Raw genomic sequence first — 13,034 nt, 5'->3', positions numbered from 1 at the left:
CGCCCGGACGTACTTTGCGATGATGGCCGGGTCCGGCTGCTCGCAGGCAATCCGCTGCAGCTCCCACAGGGTGAGGAAGGGCGTGAGCGCCCGGTCCGGCAGCCGGCCCTCCTTCTCCAGCAGCACGCCCAGCCGGCGGAACGCCTGGCGGAACTTGTGGATGAGCTGGATGACGCCCTCCTTGGTGAACTCACGGTTGACGACGGCGCCCTGGAACCAGGGCAGCAGGCGGCGCAACAGGAACCTGAGGGCGACACATCGGAACGGTGTTGGAAAGAGGTTGTGCACAAATTGCGTCACCTTCGGGGGATGGGGTACTTTCATCACGCGCACCATATTCGAACTCAGCGTTGCAAACGGAAGTGTTTGGGGGGCCATGATTAATTGTGTCCCCATTGGTAACATATTTCTCGGATCGGGTAACTTTATCATAGCGTCTAAAAACAAGCTTCTACTTTCAAGCCTGGACCCGAAAAGTGGACCGTGTAAAGAGTACACCGGAAATTGGTGCACGGCCCCAAAATGGTGTCGCTCCTGTTACATTATTTGTGATAGTTGTACGGGGCGCGCACCTGGTGAAGCCCTTTTTGGGCGACTTGAGCCTCTCGACGACTTCCTGGACGGTCGAGGCCGCGGGCCGGTCGTGGTTCTGGGGGTTGCCCACCAAGGGCTGCAGGGAGGCGATGAGCTTGCTCGGCTCCTCGTCCCATGTCACCGTCTTGGGGTCGAACTGTAACAATACCGTTAGTGAAGGCGAGGTGCATTCGAAATTGAACAACATAATACCCAAGTGGTGACCCCCCCCCCTCCCCCTCCCGCTGCCTTGCCCCGGTTGGGGGGTGGCTTGGGTGTGTTGCTTCCGCGCGGCCCCGCCACCAGAGCGGCGACTCTGTAGCGTCCCGGGCAGCGCGGGAGCGTCCGCGTAGCAACCGGGCCCCCGCTGCACTCCCCCGAGGCACCCCCACACCTCCTCCTGTGCGTCCTGAGGCGCGGCGGGGGGCGGCGGGGGGCGGCGAGCGCGTCACCATGGCTGCCGCCGTGGAGGTGGGCGGCCCGCGGCCCCACGCAGCGACCCGCTGGTAGGGGGAGATGCTCGTTGCACGGTCCGCGCGAAATAAAACAGAATTGGCTAAATTCGAGGCTAAATTCGGTAATGCATTTGCCAATATGGCCTAAGATTAGAATATTAGATCGCCTTGCTGATTTTTAGCTAAGAGAGCTAATAAATTAGCCATGACAGTTGTCAACAAAATGAAAGCAACTAGCAGTGAAAGCTAATATGTTAGCTCTTTTAGCTAAAAATTAGCCAGGAGATCTAATATTCTAATCTTAGGCCATATTGGCAAATGCATTTGCTAATTTAGCTAATTCTTTTTTTTCCGTGCGATCGAGCTGCTTTTAAGAACAATTCGACCCTGTATCAGCGCTGTTGTGTGTGTTGGTCACGCTCCTAGGAATTACAACAGTCACCTCAGTTCCGACTTCCCTCTCACGCCAGCCAGATACCACCACATGCGCGCCCGAAAATTGAATCGCACGCTACGTCGGGGTCGAGAATATGGGGCTTGCCTCGCCGGTGCGCAGGGGAGGCCTCCGGAAACAATCATCGCTCGGGGGATGGGATGGGATGGGATGGGGCGGGCGTCCGAGAGCGAGTCCCGATGGCCTGGCTCGGCTCGACTCGGCCCGGCCCCTCCAGGGAGGGTTGTTGCTGGGGACGGCGACTCAAAACACAACGTGAGCACGGCAGAGTTGGGAAAAGTTCACTATCTGAGCGCAAGTAGGTGACTCGTTACAAGTGCCACACCATCAAAATCCGGTCTTCGACAGAGCTCCATACGATGACGACTGCAGATGAGACCCACATCAAGACCCTCATATCTCAGTAGTTGCCGCTCACCTCCCGGATGACCCGACAGCCGAACTGGTCCAGGAAGGTGGCCGTCATCCTGTGCGCCTTGGGGCAGTGCTCCTCGAGCCAGCGCATGCCCTGCTCGGGCGGCACGGCGAGGAAGTCCCGCCACTGCGGGCAGCCGTCACGCACGGCCTTCGCGATGGCCTCCATGGCGGGGGGAATCTGGGCGGAGACGACGTCGCCGCCGGTGCAGGACAGCATGGAGGCCACGTCCGTGATGTGCTCCGTGCTCAGGTCTGCGGCAGGACATGACGACGACTAAGAGATTTTCAAGTCCGATATTTTTTTCGCGAAAAATTCGAAACTTTTTCAGAATAAAATAGGAAAAAACTGAAATATTTCAAACCAAAAAATATTAAAAAAAATGGAAGAAAGTGACACTTTAAAGAAGTTTTTTCTTGAAAATTTTTCCAAAATTACTTTACCGAAAAATTAAATTTCCTAAATTCCCAAGCATGACGGTATAGTAGTCAGACTCGACTCACCCTTTGCGCCCTCAGTGAGAACCATCACGGCGACGACCTGCGAGAAGGAGCTGACGTTGGAGACCGCCGCGTGGTACGAGAAGGATTCGGTGAGCGTGGGCATGGCCTCGGTGATGAGCCTGAGCACGCCGCGGGCCGTCGCCTCCCGGGCGGCCTTCTCGTGCAAGTCCAGCTCCCGGGTGAGCTTCTGCGTCGCCTGCACCATCTTGGACGCGTTCCACGCGCGCACGCCCACCTCGTAGAACAGCTTGACGCGGGTCAGGGCGTCAATGCGGCAGCCGTGCCGCCGGAGCGCGGCGCGGTGCATCGCAGGGGTGGTGGCGCGGTGTCCGTAGATGGTCAGGTCCACGACGTGAATGCCCAGGTCCAGCTCGCGGCCCACGTTGCGCAGCATCAGCTATGAACCGAAGGATGTTCTTTAAAAACGAAAACATTTCTATCGTGAGTTGCGGGCGATGGTCAGGTACGTGCTTTATTGTTAAAGTAGGCGAGTATTTTTGTATCTCCCCCCCCCCCCCAGTTTGGTATTTTAGTTTTGACCTGACCTTTTGCTTTTTATCGCAACGCAACGGCCCTATTGCAAGCGATAGATCGATCAAGAGGAGCTTTCGGCCTGTGCAAACTAATCACTATTACTCGAACATGCTCGCCACAGTCAGTCCAGAGCCGGCCCCGAGCTCAGCGTGTTTTGTAGTAAGAGAAGACCACTAAGACCAAGTAGATTTCTCGACGCACTCGCGGCCCGTGATCGGACAATGAATGAGAAGTGGGTGAAGAAATCCGTCCTGTGCTTTTGGCCAGTATTTTATATTCAAGTATGTTCATCATTAACCCCTGCAACTTCCTCACTTAAGCGGAAACGTTCTGTTTATTAAGCTTTTATCATTATTATTAACTGCTGTTTTCGGCTTCAACCCAGGCTTTCAATTTTGGAATTTTCCCGGTCCATTTGGAGTCGATGCGGCCACTAGCTGCTTGGAGAGCAGGTGGATCAGCTGTCCTTTGTGTATCATGTGGCATCGCAAACGCAGCTTTGTTCAGTTACACATTTTCAAGGTAGAAAGACACAGTTACTTGAATCTTGAGGACGCGTCATGGTTTTCAAGTCATATGTAAGGATTTTTGATTTATTCTTTTTTTTTGTTTAAATAGATCACCCGATTACATCCTCTTCATGGGGATTAACGTTATTTCTATCCTTCTGTCATCTCTCCTCTACTGGAGAACTGTTCACTTTCGCGGGAATATGTGCAACACGACACGGTAAGACTGGGGAAAGTACGTCCAGGCAACACGCCGGGTAGGCTAAGCCTACCCGTCAAGCTGCTGTAAGAGGACGGCGTCGTGGTGACGGCGGCCTTGAGACTTATTTGAATAATATTTTGTGTAGCTTCATACTGTTGATATTTTCTAACACGGATCATGGCTCTCATTTCTGCAGAGCATTATTAACACACTGTGAACGGCATCCTCTTTCGCCTTCATCTTGGCGTTTGCTACTTGTAGCTTCATTACTGACGACTACTTTTTGCATCGCCCATATTGCATGGGTTCTTGACACGTTTACCGACTGCCAGTTTAATATGTGGAGCAGAGGTTTCATGCAGGCTGCATCGCATGCTCTGTTCTTTTTCTTGGGATGGCAGCATAACTTGCTTTTTGCGTTAGTGCTTATTCCTGTTATGCTTTTGGCTTTGCTTTTTGCGGATCTACGCCAGAATTGTGTCGAACTTCTACAAATCGTCAGCAAAAACCGGAACGAAAAAGATTCGGGGAAGCAATCGAATGAGTTATCTCCCGAGGTAGGGTGCACGGGAACAACGCTCTTGTTTTGATTCACACCATTTTCTTTTCTACTTTCTATAAATAACATTTTGATTTTGCAGTGCGTGAGCTTGCTCTGGAGAAATTTGCGCTGCCAATATCAATCTCTGTTTGACATCTTTTCTGCAACGCGAAACCTTTTGCAATGGCATCTTGTCTATTTGTCGTTCGTTAGCGGTCTATCGTCTACGGTTCAATTATCAGACTACATTAAGTTTTACAACTCCACAACGCCTCGGAGTGCTTTACAGTTGGCACAATTAACGTGTCACTCCGTGCGATTTGTCATGCTTTGTCTCGCATGTCAGAAATTTCAATCAGAGGTGTGTGTACGATTGCCCCACGGGTCAGCGGGCAAGCCTCTATGTAAAATGCGCGAAGATGCGTTATGCACAATGCTTCTTGAAAACTTTTTTCTTTGCAACGTTGCGAGGAATATGCGATTTTTGTATTGCAAAGCAATTCTTTGCAAGCTTGCGAAGGGGTAGTTTGTATAACAGTGCTTCAAAATTCTTTACAAGCTGCAAATAAAATCGTTTGTGATACGAAAGCTATTCCTTGCCAGTATTTTGCAGTGTGTAGCACACAGAAATGGGAAAGTCAACTTTGTATTTTCACAGAACGACAAAATGCGCCAGTCCATACTTGCGTACACATCACAGATCAGAGAATTTCACCGAGGTAATGAGGTAGGTTTGGCGAGCACCTCGACGGCAAGTTACAATACGCATTAGATGGAAGATGCCGGTAGAAGGCTTGGTTTATCTAATTATTGTTGTTTGGGCAGGTCCACATGTTTGGTATCCAAATCGAAGGTCAGCAAAATGGAATATGCACGGTGCTATGGTCGTTTGACATGAATGCAGTAACTGCTTTGCAGGTAAATTTTGTACTTGTACAACTTTGAGGACCCCCAGCTAAGGTGTAATATCGCAGACGTGCACCAATTTAACATCCCAGAAATTTACATATAACTATACCGTTTCAACATCAATTCCACATTCTGCCATTATTTCTAACGAACATTGATTGTTTGCGTTCATTTAGCTGATGTCCGCCATAGTTTCCTACACTATCGTCATGCGCCAGAGTGACGTCCACTTTAAAGCATTCTGAGAATCAGCTACATTTTATATCGCTCTGTTCAAATGTATTTAATTAATAAAGTAGTTCCTATGTGCTAGATGTCCTGTACCACCACCCGCTTTCGCCACGACCGCCGAGTTAGTCCCCCGCAATATGGAATATGTTGTTCGCCTTTGAGTCAATACGAGTTTGTGTTTGCTATCAGAGATGGGTGACTGTATCTTTACCGGTCAGCCGGCCAGTGCTTTTAGACAGTCCTCAAGACTATCACTAGCGGGGGCCCAAGCGCCCCCCTTCCTCGTCCTTTCTCCTAGAGCAGAGGGTACTCAGTCGCTCAGTCAGCAGGGGTCCGTAATTTAACATGAAACTCCCCTTAAGCGGTACGTTATCCGTTAAAGTTGTAACTTATAACTTGTGACCATACAATGAAACGTTAAGAGTTGGACTGAAAATGCCGGAACAAGCTCCAACTAGCACCAAAATAATTTTTGACGACCCATATCTTTAACTTTTATTGCAAATTGTTAAACGTCACGCGTTACATAACTAACGCATAACGCTTAAGCGCGAGGGGGCAAGAACTCCGGGAATCATGTGTGCACCTGGCGGGGAATCATCAGGATAAAAATTGATCGAAATCAACATAAATCGCTGAAACTAAGCGGGAAACTAGTAGAACTGGTACAAATTAGTCGAAATAAGCGTTTTCTACCAAGAGAACACCTCAGGAATAAATATAAGCGAGCGGGAATCACTGGGAATCAAGTATTTCGGGAATCATGTGTACACATAAAAAGGGAGTTATTGCCCCCTCGCTTAAGCGTTAAGTTACGGACCCCTGTCACTCAGTGACTTCTCCCGAACACTCACGTTGAGCACGTTGATGGTGACGTGGTTGTGCGTGACGGGGATGCAGGTGTTGAAGCGCCGGAAGACGTCCTCCTTGTAGGAGGAGGCCCTCGCCGTGCACATGTCGCACCCCCTGGTCACGGTCGTCAAGCACAGCGGCGACGACGCGCCCGGCATCACCTCCCTGTCGACACACAGAACGGCCACACTGATGTAAGAGCCCTTAGTAACACGTAAGGCATAAAGGCGATGCCGAGTCTCACTCACCCCGTGTTGGCCGTGGAGCAGACCTCCTCGTCGGAGCACCAGGGCGTGTCCTGCTCGTGCAGCAGCTCGAAGTCGGTCCAGTTGAAGAGGGCGGTGACGGGGCGCGACTGCAGCAGGTGCAGGCGGCCCGACGCGAACGCCCACTCCACGTCGCGAGCGCCGCCGAAGGCGCGCTCGAGGCGGGCGCCGGCGCGGGCCAGGGCGAGCGCCTCGTCGTCCGAGAGGCAAACCACCGAGCTCGCCGACTGCGCCACCGCCTCCTCGCGGACCCCGCCCGACGCTGCCAGGACGACGCGGTGCTTCTTGTCACCGGTGCGCCGTTCCACCACGCTCATGGCGCCCGCCATATCACGCTGCACCACCACCACGTCGGGGTCCACCGCGGCCGACACCACGCTCTGCAGGCACAATGGAAATCAAGACTTAAAACCACTTGTAAAAAATACCTTTTGCGGCATGTTACAGTCTTACAGGGTCGGCAAAAAATATGTAATTGTATAAATTCAAATTAGTATCTCCGATTCGTCACACGGCAGACTCGCATGCTCACCTCCCCGAGGCCGTAGTTGGCCGTGATGAGCAGCTTGCGCGGGTCGCCAGAGGAGGGGTCGCAGGTGAACAGCACCCCGGCCGTGTCGGCGGCGACCATGCGCTGCACCACCACGGCCATGGGCGCGTTGACGGGCTGTGCGTGCTGACGGCGGTACTGCACCGACTGCAGCGCGAACAGCGACGCCCAGCAGCGCCGCACGCCGTCCAGGACGCCGTCGTCTCCGCGGCACCCGAGGAAGGTGGCGTTCTGGCCGGCGGCCGAGAGCTCGTCCGAGTCCTCGCCGACGGCCGACGAGCGCACGGCCCAGAGCACGCCGCCGTCGCCGTCCAGCCGGGCCAGCGCGGCCCGCACCTCCACGGCCACGGCCTCGCACACGGCCTCGGCATCGAACAGCGCGACCACGGCCTCGCAGCGGGCCGACAGCGCCGCGTCCACGCCCTCCGCCGAGGATTCGGCCGCGGCCGCGGCCAGCGCCTCCACGGCCTCACGCAGCGCGGGGAACGAGGCCAGCTGCCGCTCCAGGGCCGTGACTGTCAGGCAGAAGCCGCCCGGCACCACGTACGACCCCTCGAGGCTCTTGTCCGTGGCGAGCGCGGTGAGCACGGCCAGCGAGGCGCCCTTGCCGCCCACCAGCGCCGTGCTGCGGCACGCGCGCTCCTCCAGGTCGAGCAGCAGCCGGCCGGGCAGCGTCTTGGACTCGCGCAGGTGCAGCGCGGGCGCGGGCGCGGCGGCGGGCAGCGCGCACGGCCCGTCGTAGCGGTAGCACAGCTCGGCCAGCCCCACACCCTCCATAACCCCCTCGGCGCCGCGCCACTCCAGCGAGCACTCGGCGGGCTCCAGCAGCATGAGCCAGGACCACGGCCGCTCGCACAGCACCGTGCACGGCTCCGTCCTGGGCAGGTGCACCGCGGACGTGTAGTGGACGCCGCCGGCTACTCAAAAACAAATACATTCAAAAACGAAAAAAAAAAAAGAACTTTTTTTCTTCTGTAGGGGTCGGGGCGTTCCGCGTGCTGATTATTACCAGTGAACTGCAGGACGAAGTGCTTCGGGATGTGGTCCTTGTCCTCAGCGAGGTCGGGCAGGGACAAGCTCGTCGAGGTGATGCTACGCAAATCGCCCTCCGCCGTCCGGACATGGCCGTACGTGGCACTGACGGATAACACAATTTAGATTGAAAAAAAAAAAAAAACAACCTCCGAGGGTAATGTTTCCACCAGCCGCGGTACTCACTGCGACAGCTGCCCCGGGTGGCAGTCGGCGCCGACGCTGAACATGGTGCCGTTCTTGAGCACGCCGCTGACGGTGAGCCGGCGGTGCAGGCGGCCGGCCTCGTTGGGACCCCAGCGCCGCTGCCGCAGCCCGCGCAGGTACACCTCCACGGCCTCCGCGCCCTCGACGCGCACCTCGCCGTGCAGCGTGCCCCACTGGTCGTAGCCGCCGACGTGGCCCTTGCTGTTGGCAGAGTCCAAGGATGACAAAAAACAACCGGAAGTGGCCTCGAAAGGTCGGCGAGAATGTGCCACTTCCGGTTAGGGATTTGAAAAAACTACATTTTTCCGGAAAATTTCAAAACATTTCCAGAATATTTTTGAAAGAATTGGAATGCTTCCAGAAAACATAATGAAAAACAAAAAAAAAAAAAAAAAAAAACTTTGAAAAAAAAATGAGACATCTATTTTTAAAAAATGTTCAAAATTTTCATATTTTACCAAATTTAAATTTCGCAAACATATTTTTCTGTAAAATTATTAGAATCCCCATTGTGGTTGGTTTTGGTGCTGCTGACTCACATGATGTCCATCCAGTGGTCGCTGCGCCACGGCTCCCGGGCGAGCGTGTCGGCCAGCATCTCGGCACTCCAGTCGTGGCGGCAGTTGTACTCTTTGCTGCAGGCGTGCCACAGGAAGTTGAGGCGTACGTGACGCATGCAGCCCTGGTCGCCGGGCAACCCGTCCCAGTCTTGGTGCGAGCGCGGTGCGCCCTCCCGGAGCACGCCGTTGAAGGCGAGCCGCCAGGTGCGGAGCGGCTCCACCACCTCGAGGCGCAGGCTGCCCCAGTCGCCGCCCGCCGACCACGCGGCCCCGGTGCGGCTCATCAGCGAGTCCGGCATCTCTGCGGACCGACGGGGACGTGCTCAGGACCGAGGGGGAAATCACTAGGGTTCGTAGCGTACGGACTATTTTGTGGTATTTCTCCTCCCATTTCGGTTATTTCTCCTGCCATTTCGGCTATTTCCCGCCAATTTCGGATTATTTCAGACTATTTCGCGCTATTTCGGAGTATTTCAGGGATATTTCGCGACTATTTCACCAACTATTTCGCGTTTATTTCATCTTTATTTCGCTCTATTTCGCTTCTATTTCGCCTCTATTTCGGACTATTTCGGGGGAGGTGTACGAACTATTTCGCAAGTGATTTCCCCCTCGCTCAGGACATGGTTGGGCAGGGCCGGGCCGTCGTGGTGACGCGAGCGGGGGAGTGTACTCACGGGGCAGCTGGTACACCGTGTCGCCCAGCTTGAGCTGCAGCGCGACGCGCGCCAGGCAGTGCCGCATCCGCGTCATCCGCACCACCAGGTAGCCGCCGTGGAAGTCGGCGCCATGGAAGCACAGCGAGTCCACAATCTGTGAGCAGTGTTCAGAGCGACCCAAGTGTTACTTCACTTCAATCAGCAAATGCCCTCCAGAACATCAGGCATGCTTTATTTTCAAAACCACAACTAGAAGACGTTGAACTCACTCACCCCCTCAGCCAGGAGCAGCCGGGGCTCCTCCAGGCGCCGCTCGTACTCGGTGGGGAGGTACACGGCCTCCTCCTGGGCCTGGCGCGCGGCCGCGGGGTCCGACGGCGAGAGCGCGGCCAGCCGCTTCGCCTTGAGCCGGCGCACGGCCAGCAGCGCCCACACGCGCTTCAGGGGGAAGTTCCATGCTGCGGGGCAGCAGAGCAGAGTCAAACAAAAAGTCCCTCACTGCAATACAATGAGCCAACCTCTTTTCGTGAGCTTAGTTAAAAAAAAAAAAAAAAAAAAAAAAAACTCCTCCGATCGGATCAGTTTTGTCCGTAGCTGCTCCTCCACCAGTAAATTAGAACACTTTCCGGCCCTAGTTCAGTCGCCGGCCGGATATTGTTCCGGCTTGAAGTTTCCCTCCTGGCCGGAGAAAGAGGCAGAGAGTGCTGCGTGAGCAGAGTCCAAGAGCGTCTTTTAGGACGCGAGAAACATGCTTGGCCGGAATTTCCACCTGGGGGATTACTCTGGATAATTCCGAATCCTGGATTTCTCCGCAATACCCTGAATTACGACCGAATTACCATTGGATTACCCCCAGGTAACCCGGGATTACCCCTGGATAAAGGGTCGACCACTCAGTGTTTTGATGTACATGGAATGTCTGGAATATATGTGGAGTATCTGAAATATTTGTGATATATCTGAAATATTTGTGATATATCTGGAATATTTGTGGAACATCTAGAATATTTGTGGAATATGCTTTAGTATGGAATATCTAAGTGGTCCACCACTTACCCCTGAATTACCTCCGGATTATCCCCGGTTTACGCCGGTTTGACACAGGTCGTGTCTAGCCGGTTACCCAAGTCATTTCCCCCCTCAGTAGTTTTTTTGCTTTAAGTTATATTTACTCCCCTCTTTCTAATGTCGTACGTGAGCCCTCACACATTCACTCGAGAGCTGCACAAGACGACGATAAGATGGCGTCTGATCACGGACGAGACGCCCCCGACAAATTCACGGTTTCCGCGAACGGGTCACTCGAGTGCAGGTTAGAGTAGACCAAGAAAAACTTTTTGTTAAAATGTTTAAGTTCACATTGCCCATCTCGTGCCAATCCATAAAAAACGCTCTCAAAAAAAATTTCAGCCAGATCGGACAATATTTGACCCTCCCGAAGTGGGTTCAAATTTAACGTTAGTTTCTTATGGGTCATCGGGCCAAAACGTTACACATTTGGCCTGTGGCTCAAACTATCAATCGTAGACAAAGGCCGTTATCAAAAACGTGATCTACGCTAAAAACTGAGTCAGACGACATGCGGCTTGTCAAAATCCGTCACCGCGTTCCGTAAAAAGAAATATCGTGTTTTCGTTAAAATGTGTTATTTTTAGTTGTTTCATCAAGTTTTAAAATCTAAACGAAATGAGGGATTTTGACAAGCGGCATGTCGTCTGACTTTGTTTTTAGCGTAGATCACGTTTTTGATAACGGCCTTTGTCTACGATTGATAGTTTGAGCCACAGACCAAATGTGTATCGTTTTGGCCCGATGACCCATAAGAAACTAATGTCAACTTTGAACCCACTTCGGGAGGGTCAAATATTGTCCGATCTGGCTGAAATTTTTTTTGAGAGCGTTTTTTATGGATTGGCACGAGATGGGCAATGGGAACTTAAACATTTTAACAAAAAGTTTTTCTTGGTCTACTCTAGAGTGCAGGTGTGGCCACGTGCGGGTCCACGGTCGAGGAAAACAACAACAATCGGTCGTCGGAATAACTGTGCTCGGCCTGTCCTTCAATAATCAGCCGTCGTGCATGGGATGATGAACCAGAGGGTCATGAACTCACACGGACACATTCGAGGGTGTCTGTCACAAGGGGGACCAACTCAAACAAAATCATATGCTCAAAAATATTTTTAAAAATCACCTATACAATACAGAGAAACACGTCGATATGCACACGGTAAAAACAATGTCTCATCATCCCGACGCGACGCAACTAGATTGCTTTTAGTCCGTCGTGACAAACCTCGTACTCGTGGTGCAGGCGGAAGTAAATAACCACTGTTTTGGCATGAAAATTTGTTTCAGAAAATTTGGTGAATGTTGTTGGATTACAACATGTGTTCGATGCCTCCTAACGACAAAGTTCGATCTTCAGCGGCACGGTTACACAAAGTTCGATCTTCATCGGCACGGTTACACAAAGTTCGATGTGCAGCGGCACGGTTACACAAAGTTCGATCTGCTTTTCGCCGCTCGCCGAAGTCGCAAGTTTAGACCTCTACTACAGTCTTGTTGTGATAGCATTCAATTTTTTCTTTGGAGTATGTTGTTCTTTGATCTTTTACAAACATGAAGCAGTTTTTACTTTTTTTCTATCTCCAATATTGACGAGAATATGAATACATTTAGGCTGCGCTGCAGAAACCGCCGGAATGTAGATCGAACTTTGTGTAACCGGGCCGCCGCAGATCGAACTTTGTGTAACCGGGCCGCTGAAGATCGAACTTTGTGTAACCGTGCCGCTGAAGATCGAACTTTGTCGTTAGGAGGCATCGTGTTGTTTTTTAACAACATTTGTTGCTATCAAACTTTACATCAAATGTGCTGTAAATTTACAACAAAATTTTTAAGAGTGTAATCGCCGACAACACAATTGTTGGGATCCGCACATGGGCTGCAGTAACTGTATTCGCCGTGGCTGCGACGTGTTCGCCTCTTTCCGTACGAGTGTTCGGGCGTGCTGGCGTGCCGTGCGCATCACGCAATGTGCTGTGCTGTTGAAATCGAGTACGCATCGAATTTTTCCGCGCGCAATTTCTCCTTAACCGGAGGACGTCTCTAGGTTTTCTTCAAGATGTCTATATTTTGTCATCTGGTTGTCTCTAGTGTCTCCTGGATGTTCCCATAGTGTCTAGTAGAGATGCCTTCACGAAGTCTCCGCGCAGTCTCTGCGTTGTCTCCAGGCAGTCCGTATAATGTCTCTCGATAGTCTGCTCGGTGTCCGCATGCTCGCTTTAGGATGTCTCTTTCTGGCCTTAAAAGATCCCTTTCTAGAGCCATTCTAAGTGTCTCTGAGTTGTCCCAGCACAGGCTCAGGTGTGTCTTTCGATAGTCGTCGGAGTCTGGGCGATGTCTCTGAAAGAGACATCCTGAAGGCACAATTTTTTGTACGGGCAACGGCAGCTGGATTACCTTACAAGGGAAGGTTTTCCGGTGATACAGCCACTGGTAAAACAAGTGTGCAATATTTGCACACCAAACGTGTGCAAGTTGTGATTTTGCACATCACATGGTGTTTAACTCAAGTTG

General features: G+C 52.2%; 1 protein-coding gene across 2 annotated transcripts in view; it reads right to left on the bottom strand.

Moving 5' to 3' along the window:
- LOC113212344 (putative phosphoenolpyruvate synthase) overlaps window positions 1–13,034 on the bottom strand; it is a 33,294-nt gene that overhangs the window by 2,048 nt on the left and 18,212 nt on the right. For both annotated transcript variants that reach the window (XM_052272748.1, XM_052272747.1), the window contains exons 2-13: window positions 9,726–9,910; window positions 9,471–9,606; window positions 8,773–9,094; window positions 8,213–8,434; window positions 8,004–8,131; window positions 6,977–7,911; window positions 6,427–6,824; window positions 6,181–6,343; window positions 2,401–2,797; window positions 1,901–2,151; window positions 573–730; window positions 14–244 (exon numbers count right to left, since the gene is read on the bottom strand). In XM_052272748.1, coding sequence (XP_052128708.1) covers window positions 14–244; window positions 573–730; window positions 1,901–2,151; window positions 2,401–2,797; window positions 6,181–6,343; window positions 6,427–6,824; window positions 6,977–7,911; window positions 8,004–8,131; window positions 8,213–8,434; window positions 8,773–9,094; window positions 9,471–9,606; window positions 9,726–9,910 — 3,526 coding nt within the window. The remainder of the gene's footprint in view (window positions 1–13; window positions 245–572; window positions 731–1,900; window positions 2,152–2,400; window positions 2,798–6,180; window positions 6,344–6,426; window positions 6,825–6,976; window positions 7,912–8,003; window positions 8,132–8,212; window positions 8,435–8,772; window positions 9,095–9,470; window positions 9,607–9,725; window positions 9,911–13,034) is intronic.

This window comes from Frankliniella occidentalis, unplaced genomic scaffold, assembly GCF_000697945.3.
Source record: "Frankliniella occidentalis isolate FOCC.00 unplaced genomic scaffold, Focc_3.1 Scaffold223, whole genome shotgun sequence".
Classification (NCBI taxonomy): Eukaryota; Metazoa; Arthropoda; class Insecta; order Thysanoptera; family Thripidae; genus Frankliniella; species Frankliniella occidentalis.
Note: the sequence above shows the minus strand (reverse complement) of the source record. Positions and strands in the feature narration are given on the sequence as shown.